Here is a 14,049-nt window from a genome sequence, read left to right as displayed (position 1 = left end):
TTTAAGCTCCTCTTATAAGTCACTGTTACGGAAAATAACCATTATGGAAATAATCATCCAAGGCAGAATTTAAATCTGAACTTTAAAAAATGTTAATTAATTAGCTCACAAGAAAAAGCAATGCTAATCATAAAGGTAACATTTTATTTGCAGAAACTGTATAGACAACAATCATTCTACTCATCTGTGTTAAAAACATGGTTGAAAGTCCTCTGAATTGTACAGGCATACTTTTCCCTATCTGAGGAAGGAGTATCTTTGGAAGTATTTTCAGCCTCCATTCTATTATTCAGTACTTTACACAGTTACTTAACATTCAGTGTCTTATAATGCTACCTGCATTAAATAAACATAAGCCTAATTTATTACTTTAACTCCAAATTGAGAAAAAGAGAGCTCTAATAATGAAAGAATTCCCCAGGTTTCTGCCACAAAGTTTGCGGCAGTTAACGTAACTATGAAATGGTATTCCATCATGAATAACAAAGAAACCACCCAAGAAAATTTAGAAGTATGTAACAACATGTTATAGTTGTCACATAATAAGAATAGAAAAGTGTCTGGTCTAGGTAGAGTGTTGGATGTTACCTATAACTGCACCAGGGACACTACACACACTTGATACCCCAATTGACAGGTCTGTATGCAGGGATTTAAAAATAATTCTTCTAATGTACTCTTTAAGTTCAGAAATCAGGACTACCTGGAATTGTCATCTGACTGAACTCTGAATTCTGATAGCCCTAAATAATTTTTTCAGTAATCTCACAAAAAATAAAAGGTTTTCTTCTTTCTATCTACTAAACTCAGGCACTGTCTTAACCACACCACCTGAAATAACTTGTTTCTGATCCATCAGCCTTCTTCCACCTTTTCCTCCTCTGAATATTTTTGCAATCTCAGTATTTGAAATATTTGGGCAAAACTTCTGAAGTTTGGACATACTTTGCATAGGGATTTGGTCACCTGATGCAGAAAGAATGGAATAAACCAAAATGTTTGTTAAAGTAAACACCTATCTGTTGGGTATATTAAAAAATCATTTTTCATTTAGGCCTGTAGATAAAACTGAATTTTGTGATGAAAGTAGAATAGGTTTTAATGTACATGAAAGGGGATGTGACAGATGTAGAGCTGAGTGGAGAAATGTCTTTGATAGCTTTGGTTATAGGAAGGGGCCTTGGAATCATGAGAGAGGTTTCAGGATGCTCTGAGTAGTTTAGGAACAGTTTGCAGCTGAGGTATAGGGGGAATTTCTTTCTTTTTTCCCCTTTAGCCCCTTCATCTCTCCTGCATTTCTTGCCACAGTGCTGCTAAGGTATGGAACATTTGTTCCACCCCTGGTTCTGGTTGCCTCCTCCTTCAATGTAGGCAAAGTGGGATGGGTTTTTTAACAAATCAGGCTTCTGAATGTAACTATTGGCCTACAAATAAAGCCAGTTTTCCAAAATTTCACATACACTCACCTTATCCAGCAGGTATGCTTCTTTTGGCAGCAGGATCCAATTTGCCTTGAAAAGCCACCCTAGGGCACACGGGTAGTCCTCATCCTCCCCACAACATAAACACAACTATCAGAATTTCCACTTGTATGGTACCTTTACAGGCATAAAAATCTTCAGATCTTCACAAAAATCTTCAAAGTTCATAAAAATCTTCAAATACTGCACATGTGCCAGGTTTGCTTAGAGTCCACAGTCAATATTGCTGTTCTGTTTTATTCAGGAAAATATAAACACAAAATCACAGACTTTCTAGAAGCCTCAGCCGTGAGCCCCCTGTATTATGGATCATAAGCTCTCTGTTATACCTGAGCTCAGTTTCTACAGTGTGATCACTCCCATACTCTACTGCTGACTATGCTCAGGCATGTTACCACCAATCCTGCCTAGCATTTGGGAAAATCCTAACTGGCTTGGCCTGAGTACCACAGGGAACCAAGCAGTGTAGGAGTGCTTATCACCATTTAATTTACTAATAGAGATGTTAAATCAAGCTCCCCAGAAGTATTTTTTCCATTTATGACTCTTCTTTATATACAAATGTTTGTCTTTCCTTTTCTCCTCATTGTTTTCTTTCCTTTAACCTTTGAATGTATATGTGTATGCATACATATATATTTTATATAATGTCACCATTTAGTAGATATACTTTTGTAGCACCAACTGGCTCCTCCGTTCTGACGCCACACTCCTGACAAAAATAAACAGGTCTTGTCTGTTCCAGACAGTCGTCTTAGCTTACTTTTTGTATGATCAAAACCATAACTACTATCCTATGTTTTTCTACTATAATTAATCTGCACATCTACAGGTTTCTTAGCAAATTAAATGGTCCTAGTTAACCAGAGAAGCATTCAACAATGCCTGTTTTCCTAGCAACCATTCAGTAAGAGCAAGCAGAATTCAAAAGCTTTGGTATGGGGAAATCTATTATGGTTACTCCTCCCAGTCTTCTGTAATTTGTGCTTTAACAATTTATGAGTGAACAGCACATATTAGTGTGCATAGGAGTAAGGATCCAGTCCAATCAAGTCTGTGTCAAGTTTTTGTCTCAGGATTGTAACTTTTTTTGTGGACCAGTTTAATCAATGAAAAGCGATTCTGTTGGCTTTAACACAAGACCCGAGTTGACCAGCATATCAGACTCACACTGGCCTTTTTATGACTGGTTCTGTATGGTCATGGCGTTTACTCTTATTATTGTTATATTCACCTATTTTTACTGTAATTCTTATTTTCGGTCTTTTATATAATGTACTGTGTAAGTAAGAATAGCCAGCCCTTTGAATTTGATATTTTCAGAAAAAGTTTATATTATTTTTTCCAGATTTTGGTGGGAAAATGATGAAGTTTTCACAGAAGCTCAAAAGCAGGAACTCAAAAAACATTCACTGTCCCGCGTGATTTGTGACAACACAGGAATTTCTGAAGTGCCAGCAGATGCCTTTCAACTTGGAAAGTTTCCACAGGATTTTAAGCATTGTAACAATATACCTGGGATGAATTTAGAAGCTTGGCAAGAACTTTATCAGGAAGGTAATCTGTAGTTACCAATAATTTTGGAGGGGAAGGGAGGGGCAGAGAGAGAAGGGGAGGGGAGGGACAGTAAAGAGCAGTTGAAGTACTGACCTTGGTTCTCATAGATCTTAAATTACTGGTCTGGGTGAGATCTTTAGTATTTCTATCACTTAGAAGTGGGATTATAGAATCATAGAACATTTTGGCTTGGAAGGGATCTTTATAAGACATCTAGTTCAACTCACCTGCAATGACCAAGGACATATTCAACTATACCAAATTTCTTAGACCCCTGTGCAATCTGAATCCAAATGTTTCCAGGGAAGGGGCATTCACCTCTCAGAATAACTTGTGCCAGTGTTTAAGTACTCTTGTGTGGTAATCACATATTCTCTGAACAGAGACAGACACAATTATCTCCCAGGATTTTCCTGGGAAGCTGTGAGAAAGCTCAAAGAAAACAATTCATATCTCTACTTGCTGCACCTGTTGTTGTGCACATGTGGAATGTGTCATGGAGATTGTTTACCAAAGAGTGATTTCTTAATTGGACTCTGGTGATGGTGTTTTGATTGATTGACCAATTAGGTCAAAGCTGTATCAGACTGTCTGGCAAGGGTGATGGGTTTTTCATATGGTAGAATATAGTATAGGATAGTGTAGTGTAGTAGCAGCAATAATAAAGTGATTGATCAGCCTTCTGCAATCATGGAGTCAATGCTCATTATTCCCTGTTCAGGGGATTGTTGCTACAATGCTCTTGCAAAAAACTTGTCCCTTATATTTAATCTAAATCATCCCTCTTTTAGTTTAAAAACATTACCACTTCTCCTCTTGCAAGAGGTTCTGGTTAAAAGTTTGTGCTAATCATTCTGAAAAGACTTAGCTAAATTAGCAGACTGGAAAAAGGTCTCCCTGGAGCCCTTTTCTTCTCCAGGCTGCAACAACAACAACCCCAGCTCTCTCAACCTCTCTCTTCAAAGGAAAGGTGCTCCAGCCCTCCAGCTCCAGCCCTCTGATTATCTGTGTTGCCCTACTCTGGACTTGATCCAACAGGTCCATGTACTTCTTATGTTGTAATGCTAGATTTGTGAGGATCACAAGTCAAACCTGTGGTATCCCATATAAATTCTTTTCCATAAATGAATAATGAAAGCTTTGATCACCTTAAAACATGTGAAAATTTTCACTGAAGTTAATGTTTATAACAGTAATGATGAATACCATCCATTTGTAAGTATAAGGGGATGTTGTAGTTTGACATGGGATATCAAAATGCTTAATGTTTTAAAAGCCTGTAATACAGACTTTCTATTTGTAGATGAACTATGTGGAACACCAAAGAGTGTGGAAAATGGTGATTTTGTATACTGTTCAGAATCTGGAAAATCTACAGTGACTTATACATGTCACTATGGATTTCAGTTACAAGGAGAAGAACAATTAACCTGCACAAGCAAAGGATGGAACTTTGAGGCTCCAGTTTGTATAGGTATCTATTATTATTTATTTATTTATTTATGAGTTTTCTAAGATCTAAAGTCCACCATAGCTCATCAGATGTGAATTCACTCCTATGCTTTCTGTAGTTAGCATCCTGGGGTTATAGGTGTAATAGCACAAAAATGTGACTCTCTCCAGAATCTCTATCTCAATTTCTACCCATCCTGATTCAGCAATCAAGTTGATGATCGGAAAATGGCACTAAAAATTGCCCAATTAAGCAAAAATCAAGTCTATTAACAGCCAGTGGGAGGGAGGGGGAGGAGAAAGTGAGGAAAAAGGCAGCAAATCAGAATTATACATTGCTTCCTCCTACATTGAACATAACAGCATGACAGATAGTTGCCATTTTTCTGGCATTGTTTCAATGGATGCTCTAGATAAAAGCTGAACTATGCACCACTAGGTCATGTGTCATCCTAATAATTTTAGGATGATAATAATTTTAGTAATAGTGAAAAAAAAACATTCTGTGAAGTGAATAAGTGAAATTAAGGAAACAATCACTTTAGGTCCAACCCCTCTCCCAAATAGCTGTGAAAAGATTTGCCAGAAGTTAATTACTTCTGCAGGTACAAAAGTAGAGCAGGTGAAAAAATCAGCAAAAGGACATATTTCTGGCACATTTTCACAGGAAAACTTTTCTGTTATTTTAATAATTCTTTAATCTTCTCTTTTCTTTTTGCCTTTTACTGTTTAATAGAATAGGTTAGAAAGAGATTGTGGCAAATATTTCAAGACTTTCACTCTTCATGTTATGAAGAATGAATTCTCTCTGTTCCCATTTCAAATGTGTGCTTTTATAATGGGGTTGTGTGTACATATATATGTATATATGTATTGGGTGTATATACATATATATATTCATATTCCTCTGCTTTATAAGAACATGAGAGAAAACTAAACCTAAAAAGGCTGTATTTCAGAACATATTATGGATGCTGGTAAAATAATTTGAGTGCAAGTGCTGCTGCTCATCCACAATAAAGTCTGCTTATTGGTATTTCTGTGATAGCGGAATGGAAAGCTCTTCATTCTAATTGTATACCTGGTATGGAAAAAGTCAAATGAAATTTGCAGCTTTTTCCTTTATTCACATCCTATTTATCCACTGAATTCCTCCCACATAAATACTATATAAAGAAATAAAGCTCTTAAATGAATTATAATAAAACCTTTTCAATAGATTAATGTTCTGGCAGTGAATGGAATAAATAAGTTAAATGAGTGAATCAATCCTTGTCCTAGTTTCTTTTAATATGTTTAGTAATGTAAACAAAAGACTGTATATCTGCTATAGGAAAACAAGCTGCTGCATATATTAAAAAAGCAATGCCTTTATTAAAGGAAAAATCATCAAAACCCACTTATGCAGATGCTACTTGAGTTTTACAGTAGAAAGCACTTTGTTCCACGCATGCCTGTGCAATATGTTCCCATTCTTTTAAATATTCAGCAAATTAGGGATAAATCAAGCAATATAATGAGGAGGATAGAGCTTAGCATTTCTGCAGATGGTTTCAAAATTATATGCTGCTCTGGAAAAGACAGAGTGGCTTGCTGGCAAAAGCATAGGATTCTGAGAGCTGTTAATTCCCCCTTACTAACTTGGGCTTTGACTGAAATCATTTCTATTGATTCAGGAAGCCATTTAGTGCTAGAATATGCCACCTTCCTTTATATTAAGTGATGTCATACTCCTGATAGATGACTATTTTTTGATTTAGTAAACTACTGCTCTCTGATTAGCAGGGTAGACTGGTCAGATCTGACATGCACTATTTAGTGATGAAGAAGTGTTAGCTACTTAGCAGAGAGCATGACTATGGATCTGCAGAAGTGGAAGTGGCACATTTGAATTACAGTGCAGGCAAAGGGGGAGGTTTTCTTTCCTGGATGATGATTAAGGCAGTGAACATTGACTCAAAATTTAGTTTTGAAGGGAGTAATACTCAGAAATCTTCATCCTGACCAACAGATTCTTTTCCTGCTTCAAAGAAGTGTTATGAAAGTTATTGTTTCTTAAGAGTTCTGAAGTTTTAGATTTTTCCTCCATGTTAGTCTTTTGACCATCTTAGTTGATAACTATCTTTGGGCACAGCTACTTTTTTGTACTAAAATTTGAGAGAATCAGGCTGATCCTATTTCCAATGATGGAAAGTGGTCTCAGTGACAATGGTAAACTAAGTCAGTAAAGACAGGTCAATTTCTAATACTGATTGAAAATAACTACTTATATTGAAGTAGCAGATCAAACATTGTGATAGAGAAGGAATGGAATAAAACCAAAAAGAGAAGACACTGAAGACTTGACTACTTGTCCACATATGGGTTTGCAATGCTTCACAGGACCATTGGTCAGAGACATTAAACAAGCTGTCAGATATACAGAACCAATTGGAAAGTACCTAAAATAACACTGGACACCTACTTTTAGTCAACTAAATTCAGTCATGCAAGTAAATATTACATAGAAAGAAGAAAGTTGCAAAAATATGAAAAGATCTCTTTCTTTCACTGAGTACTTTCTCTCCTGCACTGTTGTTTCCATTTCATTGCATAACCAGAAAGTGAGAGTGAAAGATCTTGAAAGGCCGCAAGAACAATATGTGTATGCACATTTTCCAGTGGATAATTGTTTATCTGCTCAACATTCTGCCAGGATATTGTCATTTTACAGAATTTATATAGCATCTTGAAACAACCATCCTTGCAGTGATATCACAAATTGTGGTTATAAATTTTGTAACCAAAGCTAACCTGAAAATTTGACCTCTCAAAATCATGCCTAGAAGTGTACAGAACTGTGCATTATTATTTTCACTATGTCTATAGAGCACAGGATGAAAACATTTATAGAGAAAGTCAAATCTTAGGACATAAACACATGCAAGAAGAGCTCTCAAGTTTAGGGTTTGCATTTTTGAAAATTCATCCAATTTCCATTTATGGCTTTTTGAGGATTATGAAAGCAACATTTTTCTTCATAATCTCCAGCTTTAAAACAAACAAACAAAAAATCAAAACGAAGCAACAACAACCCTGTATTTTGTCCTTTAAACAGTAACAATACAGATTTTTATCATGTATCTCATTGAAAATGTACAATGCCTTTTATTTATGAATCCTTGTAAAAAGTGTTTATGAGAAATTAGTAATCCCTTTGTAATTTGTAATTGTTATTGATCAGTGTGTACTTATTTTGCAGACATCAATGAATGTGAAAATGAAATTAATCCACCATGCCATCCTTCTGCTATATGCATTAATACTAAAGGCAGCTACAGATGTCTCCACACTGATCCCTACAAGCTGGCAGAAGATGGAAGAACATGCATTGGTAATGGCTGTGAACTTACTGCCCAATAAAATGTTCTTTGTTCCACTTTACAATGCTGTATAAATTCATCAGATTACATTTTATTGAAGAGCTGTTAACATATGTGAAAAATCTCTACACAACCATGGACATAAAGATACAGATTCTATAAATGAATGTGTTGAATAAATAATTCTGATACATAAATAAGCTTTTCATTTCCATTCCTATTGCATATGAACCACTAAGTATTTCCTGACAGTGCATATGAGGAGGGAATCAAATTTGTCTCAGTTTCTCCTAGTCAGTATCTAAATTAAGCATTTAAATATTAACTAAGTTCTACTTGACACATTTCAAAACTGTCAACTCTTTCAGAGCTAGCAGAAATGACGCATTTTCTTGGGGTTTTCTACTTTTCAGCATGAATGGAAGCTGTATGGTAGAAGTTTAGGGGGGATATGAGCGCAGTTACCCCCTAAAGCTGAGCAATACCTGTTCTGGGGAAACCTCCATGAAACCTACAATTCAAACTCAAGTGGATGTGTATTTGCTTTGTCTGAGTGCCCAAGGGAAACACACAATGTTTAAACCACTCAGTTCTTGCAGATAGAGTGCTGTATGCCACACAATCATAAGCACACTGAATCTCACTGGTAGCAAATTACTTTCTTCCTGTTTCAGCAATTCCTTGGTTATGATGTGGGACTACACTATCCCTTATTATTAATTGCTCTAAGAAAACAAGATGATAATCCCAGAGGGAAAAAAAAAAACTTAGTTGCAGACAAACATCTCTTCAATTATATGAGGTATATCCAGTCAATTTTCCAGCTGTTTTTCAGGGTCACATGAGCAATCCAACCAGTGAAACCGCATTCTTAAAATTACACCTTAAGAAAGGCCACATGACTTCATCAAAGGCCCAGGAATGAAGTACAATGGGAGACTGCACTAGCCCAGAAGACACTCCAGAAGAAAATCTTCCCCAATAGGAGGTTGCCAGAATGGACCTACCTCTCTCTTGCTGTAGAAAAAGCAAATGCAAATCTTCAGGGCCTATTTTTTATGAGACTAGACTAAAAAGTTATAGTAGTAGCCATTCAGAGTTCCATCTGAATCAGAAAATAGAAAAAACACACATTTTTTTTAGGTGTTTCTTAACTTTATTATTTATTCCTTTATCCAATCAACCATGGTTACATTTTTTTATTCCTCTAAATTAAGAGACAAAAATCTGCTTTCAGATTAATTTAAAGTGGTTAATTCATTGGTGTTGAATGCAACAATGATAACATGAGGACACTGCATTGGCATATGGCTGCTGTTGTAGTGAGTATGTGCTATGGACTTCCTGTTCAGGAAGAAATAGATGGGTCTTTTTCAAACAACTGAAAGAATCTTTGTGTCCACAGACCCTGGCCCTCATGAGGAATTTTACCCACAGTTGTAAGGACAGTACAGCAGGGCACATGCAATCTAGAAGATTTTTGGAGGGTATTGACAGCTTTCTGACAGAAGTAGACCAAGGAGACAAGAAGAAAAGGTGCTCTGTGGGATCTAGTGCTTAAAAATAGCATCACAGAATGGCACCCCTGGGGTTCATCTTGCCCAATTCTTCTGTTCAAGCAAGATCACCTAAAGCCAATTGTCCAGGACCATGTCTAGACAGCATTCAACTCTCTCCGTGTGGAGACTCCACAACCTCTCTGAGCAAACAGTACCAGTGCTCACTTAGTCTCCCAGTGGCAGTTTCCTGATCACACCCACTGTATACCAGTTTGTGCCCATTGCCTCTTGTCCTGTCACTGGGCACCACTGGAAAGAGCACAGCTCTATCCTCTTTGCACCTTTCCTTCAGATATTTATACAAATTGAAAAGCTCCCCCCTGAATCTTCTCATTGCAAGGCTAAGCTGTCCCAGAGCTCTCAGCCTCTTCTCATAGGAGAGATAATTTAGACTCCAATTGTCTTTGTGCCCCTTTTCAGGACTCTTTCCAGTATGTTGATGTCTCTGCTGCACCCACCCAACTCTAGATGATGTTTTATCCAGAGCAGAGGGGAAGGACCACATCTCTTGATCTGCTGGCAATACTTTCCTCAACGCATCCTAGGATAACATCATCTTCCGCACCGATGTCTTTATTGGGTGTTCTGCGAAGGGTCCCAGCGACAGCTCTTCTACGGAACCAGGCTAAAACAGCCCATTATATAGGGTATAGGGGGATCAGAAATTGTCCAATAGCAGGGGTTAAGGGGAAGTGACCTATAGGCTTACAGAGAGATAAGCAGGGGTCCGAAAGGCAGAAGACAGGGGCTTGCCATGGAAATTAGCATTTCCTATCTTTAGGCCTCTGCTCTCCACGGGGCCTTTGCAATCCCTGTGCCTGCTACAACTATCATCCACCTTTGCAGGAAGGGTGCATCGCTGGCTCACCTTCAGCTTGGTGCCAACAGCCCCACAGGTCCTTTTCTGCCAAGCCATTTTCCGGCAAGTCATTTGCTGGTGTGGACTGGGGCCTGGTGTTGTTCCTCCTCAGATGCAAGTGTCTCGGTCCCTCTGCGAGCCTCTCAGGGGCCCTCGGCCAGTCCCGAGTTGGCAGACACCGGGGGGCAGCCCCGACATGGCCAACAGCAGGGAGACACTCTCTGTGTGTGCCCCGAGGGTACTGAGGGCACCTGGGCTGACAGCAGGGAGACACTCTCTGTGTGTGCCCCGAGGGTGCTGAGGGCACCTGGGCTGACAGCAGGGAGACACTCTCTGTGTGTGCCCCGAGGGTGCTGAGGGCACCTGGGCTGACAGCAGGGAGACACTCTCTGTGCCCCGAGGGTACTGAGGGCACCTGGGCTGACAGCGGGGAGACACTCTCTGTGTGTGCCCCGAGGGTGCTGAGGGCACCTGGGCTGACAGCAGGGAGACACTCTCTGTGTGTGCCCCGAGGGTACTGAGGGCACCTGGGCTGGGCGCCTGTGCAGCACAAGAGACACCAGAGACATCGGTAGAAGATAAAGGGCCGACTCTGAGCAGGTGTTAATCCAAGATTTTATTAGGATCCCAAGGAAGCTCCTGCACCTCAGGGGGCCTCCTGCTGAGAGCCCCGGGAGATGGGCCAAGGTCACATTTAAAGGGAGGTGGAAACCAAAAGTAGATAACATTTTACCAACCAATGAGTGACTCTAAGGGATGGGTACTGGGGGATAGACATATAGGACAGCGTATGGGGCAAGGCTTGGGGGACTGACCCCTGGCCTCTGGCTAATCACTCGGTGACATGGACTGAAACTTCTGGATGGAGGGATGGGATGCTGAGTGATTGACAGAGAGCCAGGGTGGGGGTTTGGGGATGATCTCATCCCGGGACAGGGATAACACAGGTAAAGGGAGGGGGGTACAGTTTGGGATAAACCATTTGGGAAAAATATGGGGATACAAAACAAAACTACTTCAAAGTATTACAAAATATAAAAATGCACTACAACAGCAGGAGTTTGTATTTTCCCTGTTGAACTTTGAGGTGCCTGTCAGCCCATTTATCCCACCTGTAGAGGCCCCTGGGCAACCTGCTGATCCTGTTTAAACAGGGAAATTTGACTAGTTGACCTCAAAAGGTCCCTTCCAACCTCAATGAATCTTTGATTCTACATTTAGGTAAAGAGAAAACAGGTTTTAGCAGTGTTTTGTATGGTTTATCTGTAAACTGTGGTTCTTAACATACTAGTGTACATCTCTCACTGTCATTTCTCACATTTTTTGAATTGAGAAAAGAGTCAATTAGCAACTTGATAGTAGATTGCTTGCAAAAATATTTGTATTAACAAGGGAAAGGAGAATGTTACAGCTAAGTGTATTCTAGTTTGTTTAATTTCCATATTAAAAATATGAAAATTTTACATAAAATAAGACATTTGTGTTTTTATTTCAGACAGTAAGTTTTTATCAAGGTCATTGAGTGGCTTCTTTTATTGGTCTATTGTTTTTGCATTTTTAAGGACATCATTCATAAGGCCTAGCTAATTTCATCTTATGATTAGAGTGAGGTTTTGAGACTTGGTGAAAAAAGGCAGCGCAACACTTTTCTAAACCAACATATTGGTGATAATAGATGAGCAGCTGAAACTGAGTAGTAATAAGAATTTGGGAATCTGCAGTATAGAGTGATTTAAAATTATGAGAGCACTTCACATTATTATGAGCATTTCAGTCTTCAAAACTAAAAAGCTCTTATAAATTTTGAAGAGCTCTAGTAATGCTAACTATTCAATACTAAAAATCTATATAACCTTCAATCCTGCTTTTATTGATGGAATTGATCAGTAGCCTCAAGGCTTTTTTTTCTAAGTTTGGATAATGTCTTTGACTCAGACGGAAACTTGTGTAGGATAACTTTATTCAGGAAGTGAATTTGTTGAATGGTCTCAAATCAAATTTGTTCGTCCCTTACCACTCTGGCCATGGTTTGTGATACTTTTAGAAGTAAAAAAAAACCAAACCAAACAAAGCCAAATAAAAACAAACGAAAACCCCCAACAAAACGCTTAAAATTCTCAATTTTCATCTATGCATACTCTAATTACATTAAAAATACTGTCACAATTTAAATATCTTCGCTCTTGATCCACAATTATTTAACCTCTGCACAAAATAATTTACTCTCAAGATTCCTCATAGTCATGCAACCCAAAATATTGGCCTCTAATTTAAATTAGCTTTAGTTCTTGTTTTGAGTTATATGACAGTGACAGATTGTAACCTTTGGATAAATGTTCTTAACTTTTTGCATGTTTTTACTGCCATGTCAAATGAACATAAATCCTGAAAATGACACTTCCTTAAACTTTGATGGAATTATAATATTGGACCAACTTTCTTTGCTGCGCTGCAGAATGTTGTAAGAAGTGACTCATCACAGCAGGTGCTTTAGTCTGCAAAGTCAGTTGGTACACTCAGCACTGCACCCTGCAGGGTTGAGAAAGCCAGCTGGTTTGAGATGGCAGAAAACAAGACTTTTGACACTTTTATCAAAACTATAGGAAAAATATGGCTCATTTGGGGAAAAATTTACAACAGGAACTTTATATTCTGTGCTACTCACATGCTTACAAAATTGATCTTTTTGTGTGCTCTATTTTGTATTTACCAGTGAATGGATATTGCTGTAAAGACTTAACTGAGAAACTGAGATAAATAGTGAAGCATATTCAGGGGTGGGTGAAGAGAATAGACTGAAGCAAAATAGTCCAGCACTTCCATTTAAATATGTACTAAACTCAAAACACAGTTTTATTCCACTAATGATGTGTAAAAGCAAAACTAAGTACTTGAATTAAAACAGAATAAGAGATAAGTTTTACCAGCATTTTTAGCAGCTATGATATTATTTTCTGACATATGCCCTTTAATTAGATTGTTTCAATGAAAAATATAAAAACTCTATTATGATTTCTGTGAGTGTTCTTGGCAATTCCACTGTGCCTTTCAGCATACATAAGGAAAGTTTTTTACATTTATAGTTAGTTAAAAACATTGACAACTAAAAAGCTAATTTACTTTAAATCTGTACAGCTTTTGGTGAAAAACGAAGAAGGAATTAACACTCTCATTTTACTATTCTTGATTCTGACTCACAGCCTGCAAATGAGGTTGGTGTACCTCTCTTCAGAAGTCTAGCAGTCACATGATTACACCCTTTGGACACTAGAATTCAAGAAAAAATGGCAATCAGACCTCCCAGCCTGGAAGGTCATTTTTATTTTGGATGGTTCTATATGGCATTGGAAGCACACACATCTGCCGAGCTGATGGCCGCCTGCCCACTCCCAAAACAGGAAACCAATTTTGCAAGGATACAGATGGCAGCTGAAGATGCATGGCATGCTCATCACTGCAGAGGCAAATTCCACCCTCCAGGAAAGTTTTGTTGCTCTATCACCGTGTGCCAGTTTGTACTTTATCATGTTTTCCTCAGAAACAAAGTGAAAAACGCAAAAGATACTGTGGCGCTTGACACAGCAGAATATATTTGTCGTAATGGGCCAGATGCTGGATCCCCAATTCCTGCACACAGTGAAGACAGCCAACCTCCAGCCAACCTGTTATCCCAGGCTTAACTCAGAGGCGAACACTTCAAGAGAAACACAACCACAAGGCTGACAGCCTTGTCCAAACCACAGGGCTGAACTCATGCTGAAAAGCCAGTGGAAAGGCAG

The 14,049-nt window shown here is 38.5% G+C and overlaps 1 protein-coding gene across 1 annotated transcript in view; it reads left to right on the top strand.

The window, feature by feature from the left end:
* The window catches only part of TPO (thyroid peroxidase), a 42,271-nt gene extending 28,747 nt beyond the window's left edge, over positions 1-13,524 (top strand). The window contains exons 11-14 of the mRNA XM_066545864.1: positions 2,830-3,038; positions 4,342-4,512; positions 7,732-7,863; positions 13,471-13,524. Of these exons, the coding sequence (XP_066401961.1) occupies positions 2,830-3,038; positions 4,342-4,512; positions 7,732-7,863; positions 13,471-13,481 (523 nt within the window). The 3' untranslated portion in view covers positions 13,482-13,524. The remainder of the gene's footprint in view (positions 1-2,829; positions 3,039-4,341; positions 4,513-7,731; positions 7,864-13,470) is intronic.
* The last annotated feature ends 525 nt before the right edge of the window (positions 13,525-14,049 follow it).

Source organism: Molothrus aeneus, chromosome 3 (assembly GCF_037042795.1).
Source record: "Molothrus aeneus isolate 106 chromosome 3, BPBGC_Maene_1.0, whole genome shotgun sequence".
In the NCBI taxonomy this organism is placed as follows: domain Eukaryota; kingdom Metazoa; phylum Chordata; class Aves; order Passeriformes; family Icteridae; genus Molothrus; species Molothrus aeneus.
The sequence above is the reverse complement of the archived record's forward strand: the minus strand, read 5'-3'. Positions and strand labels throughout refer to the sequence as shown.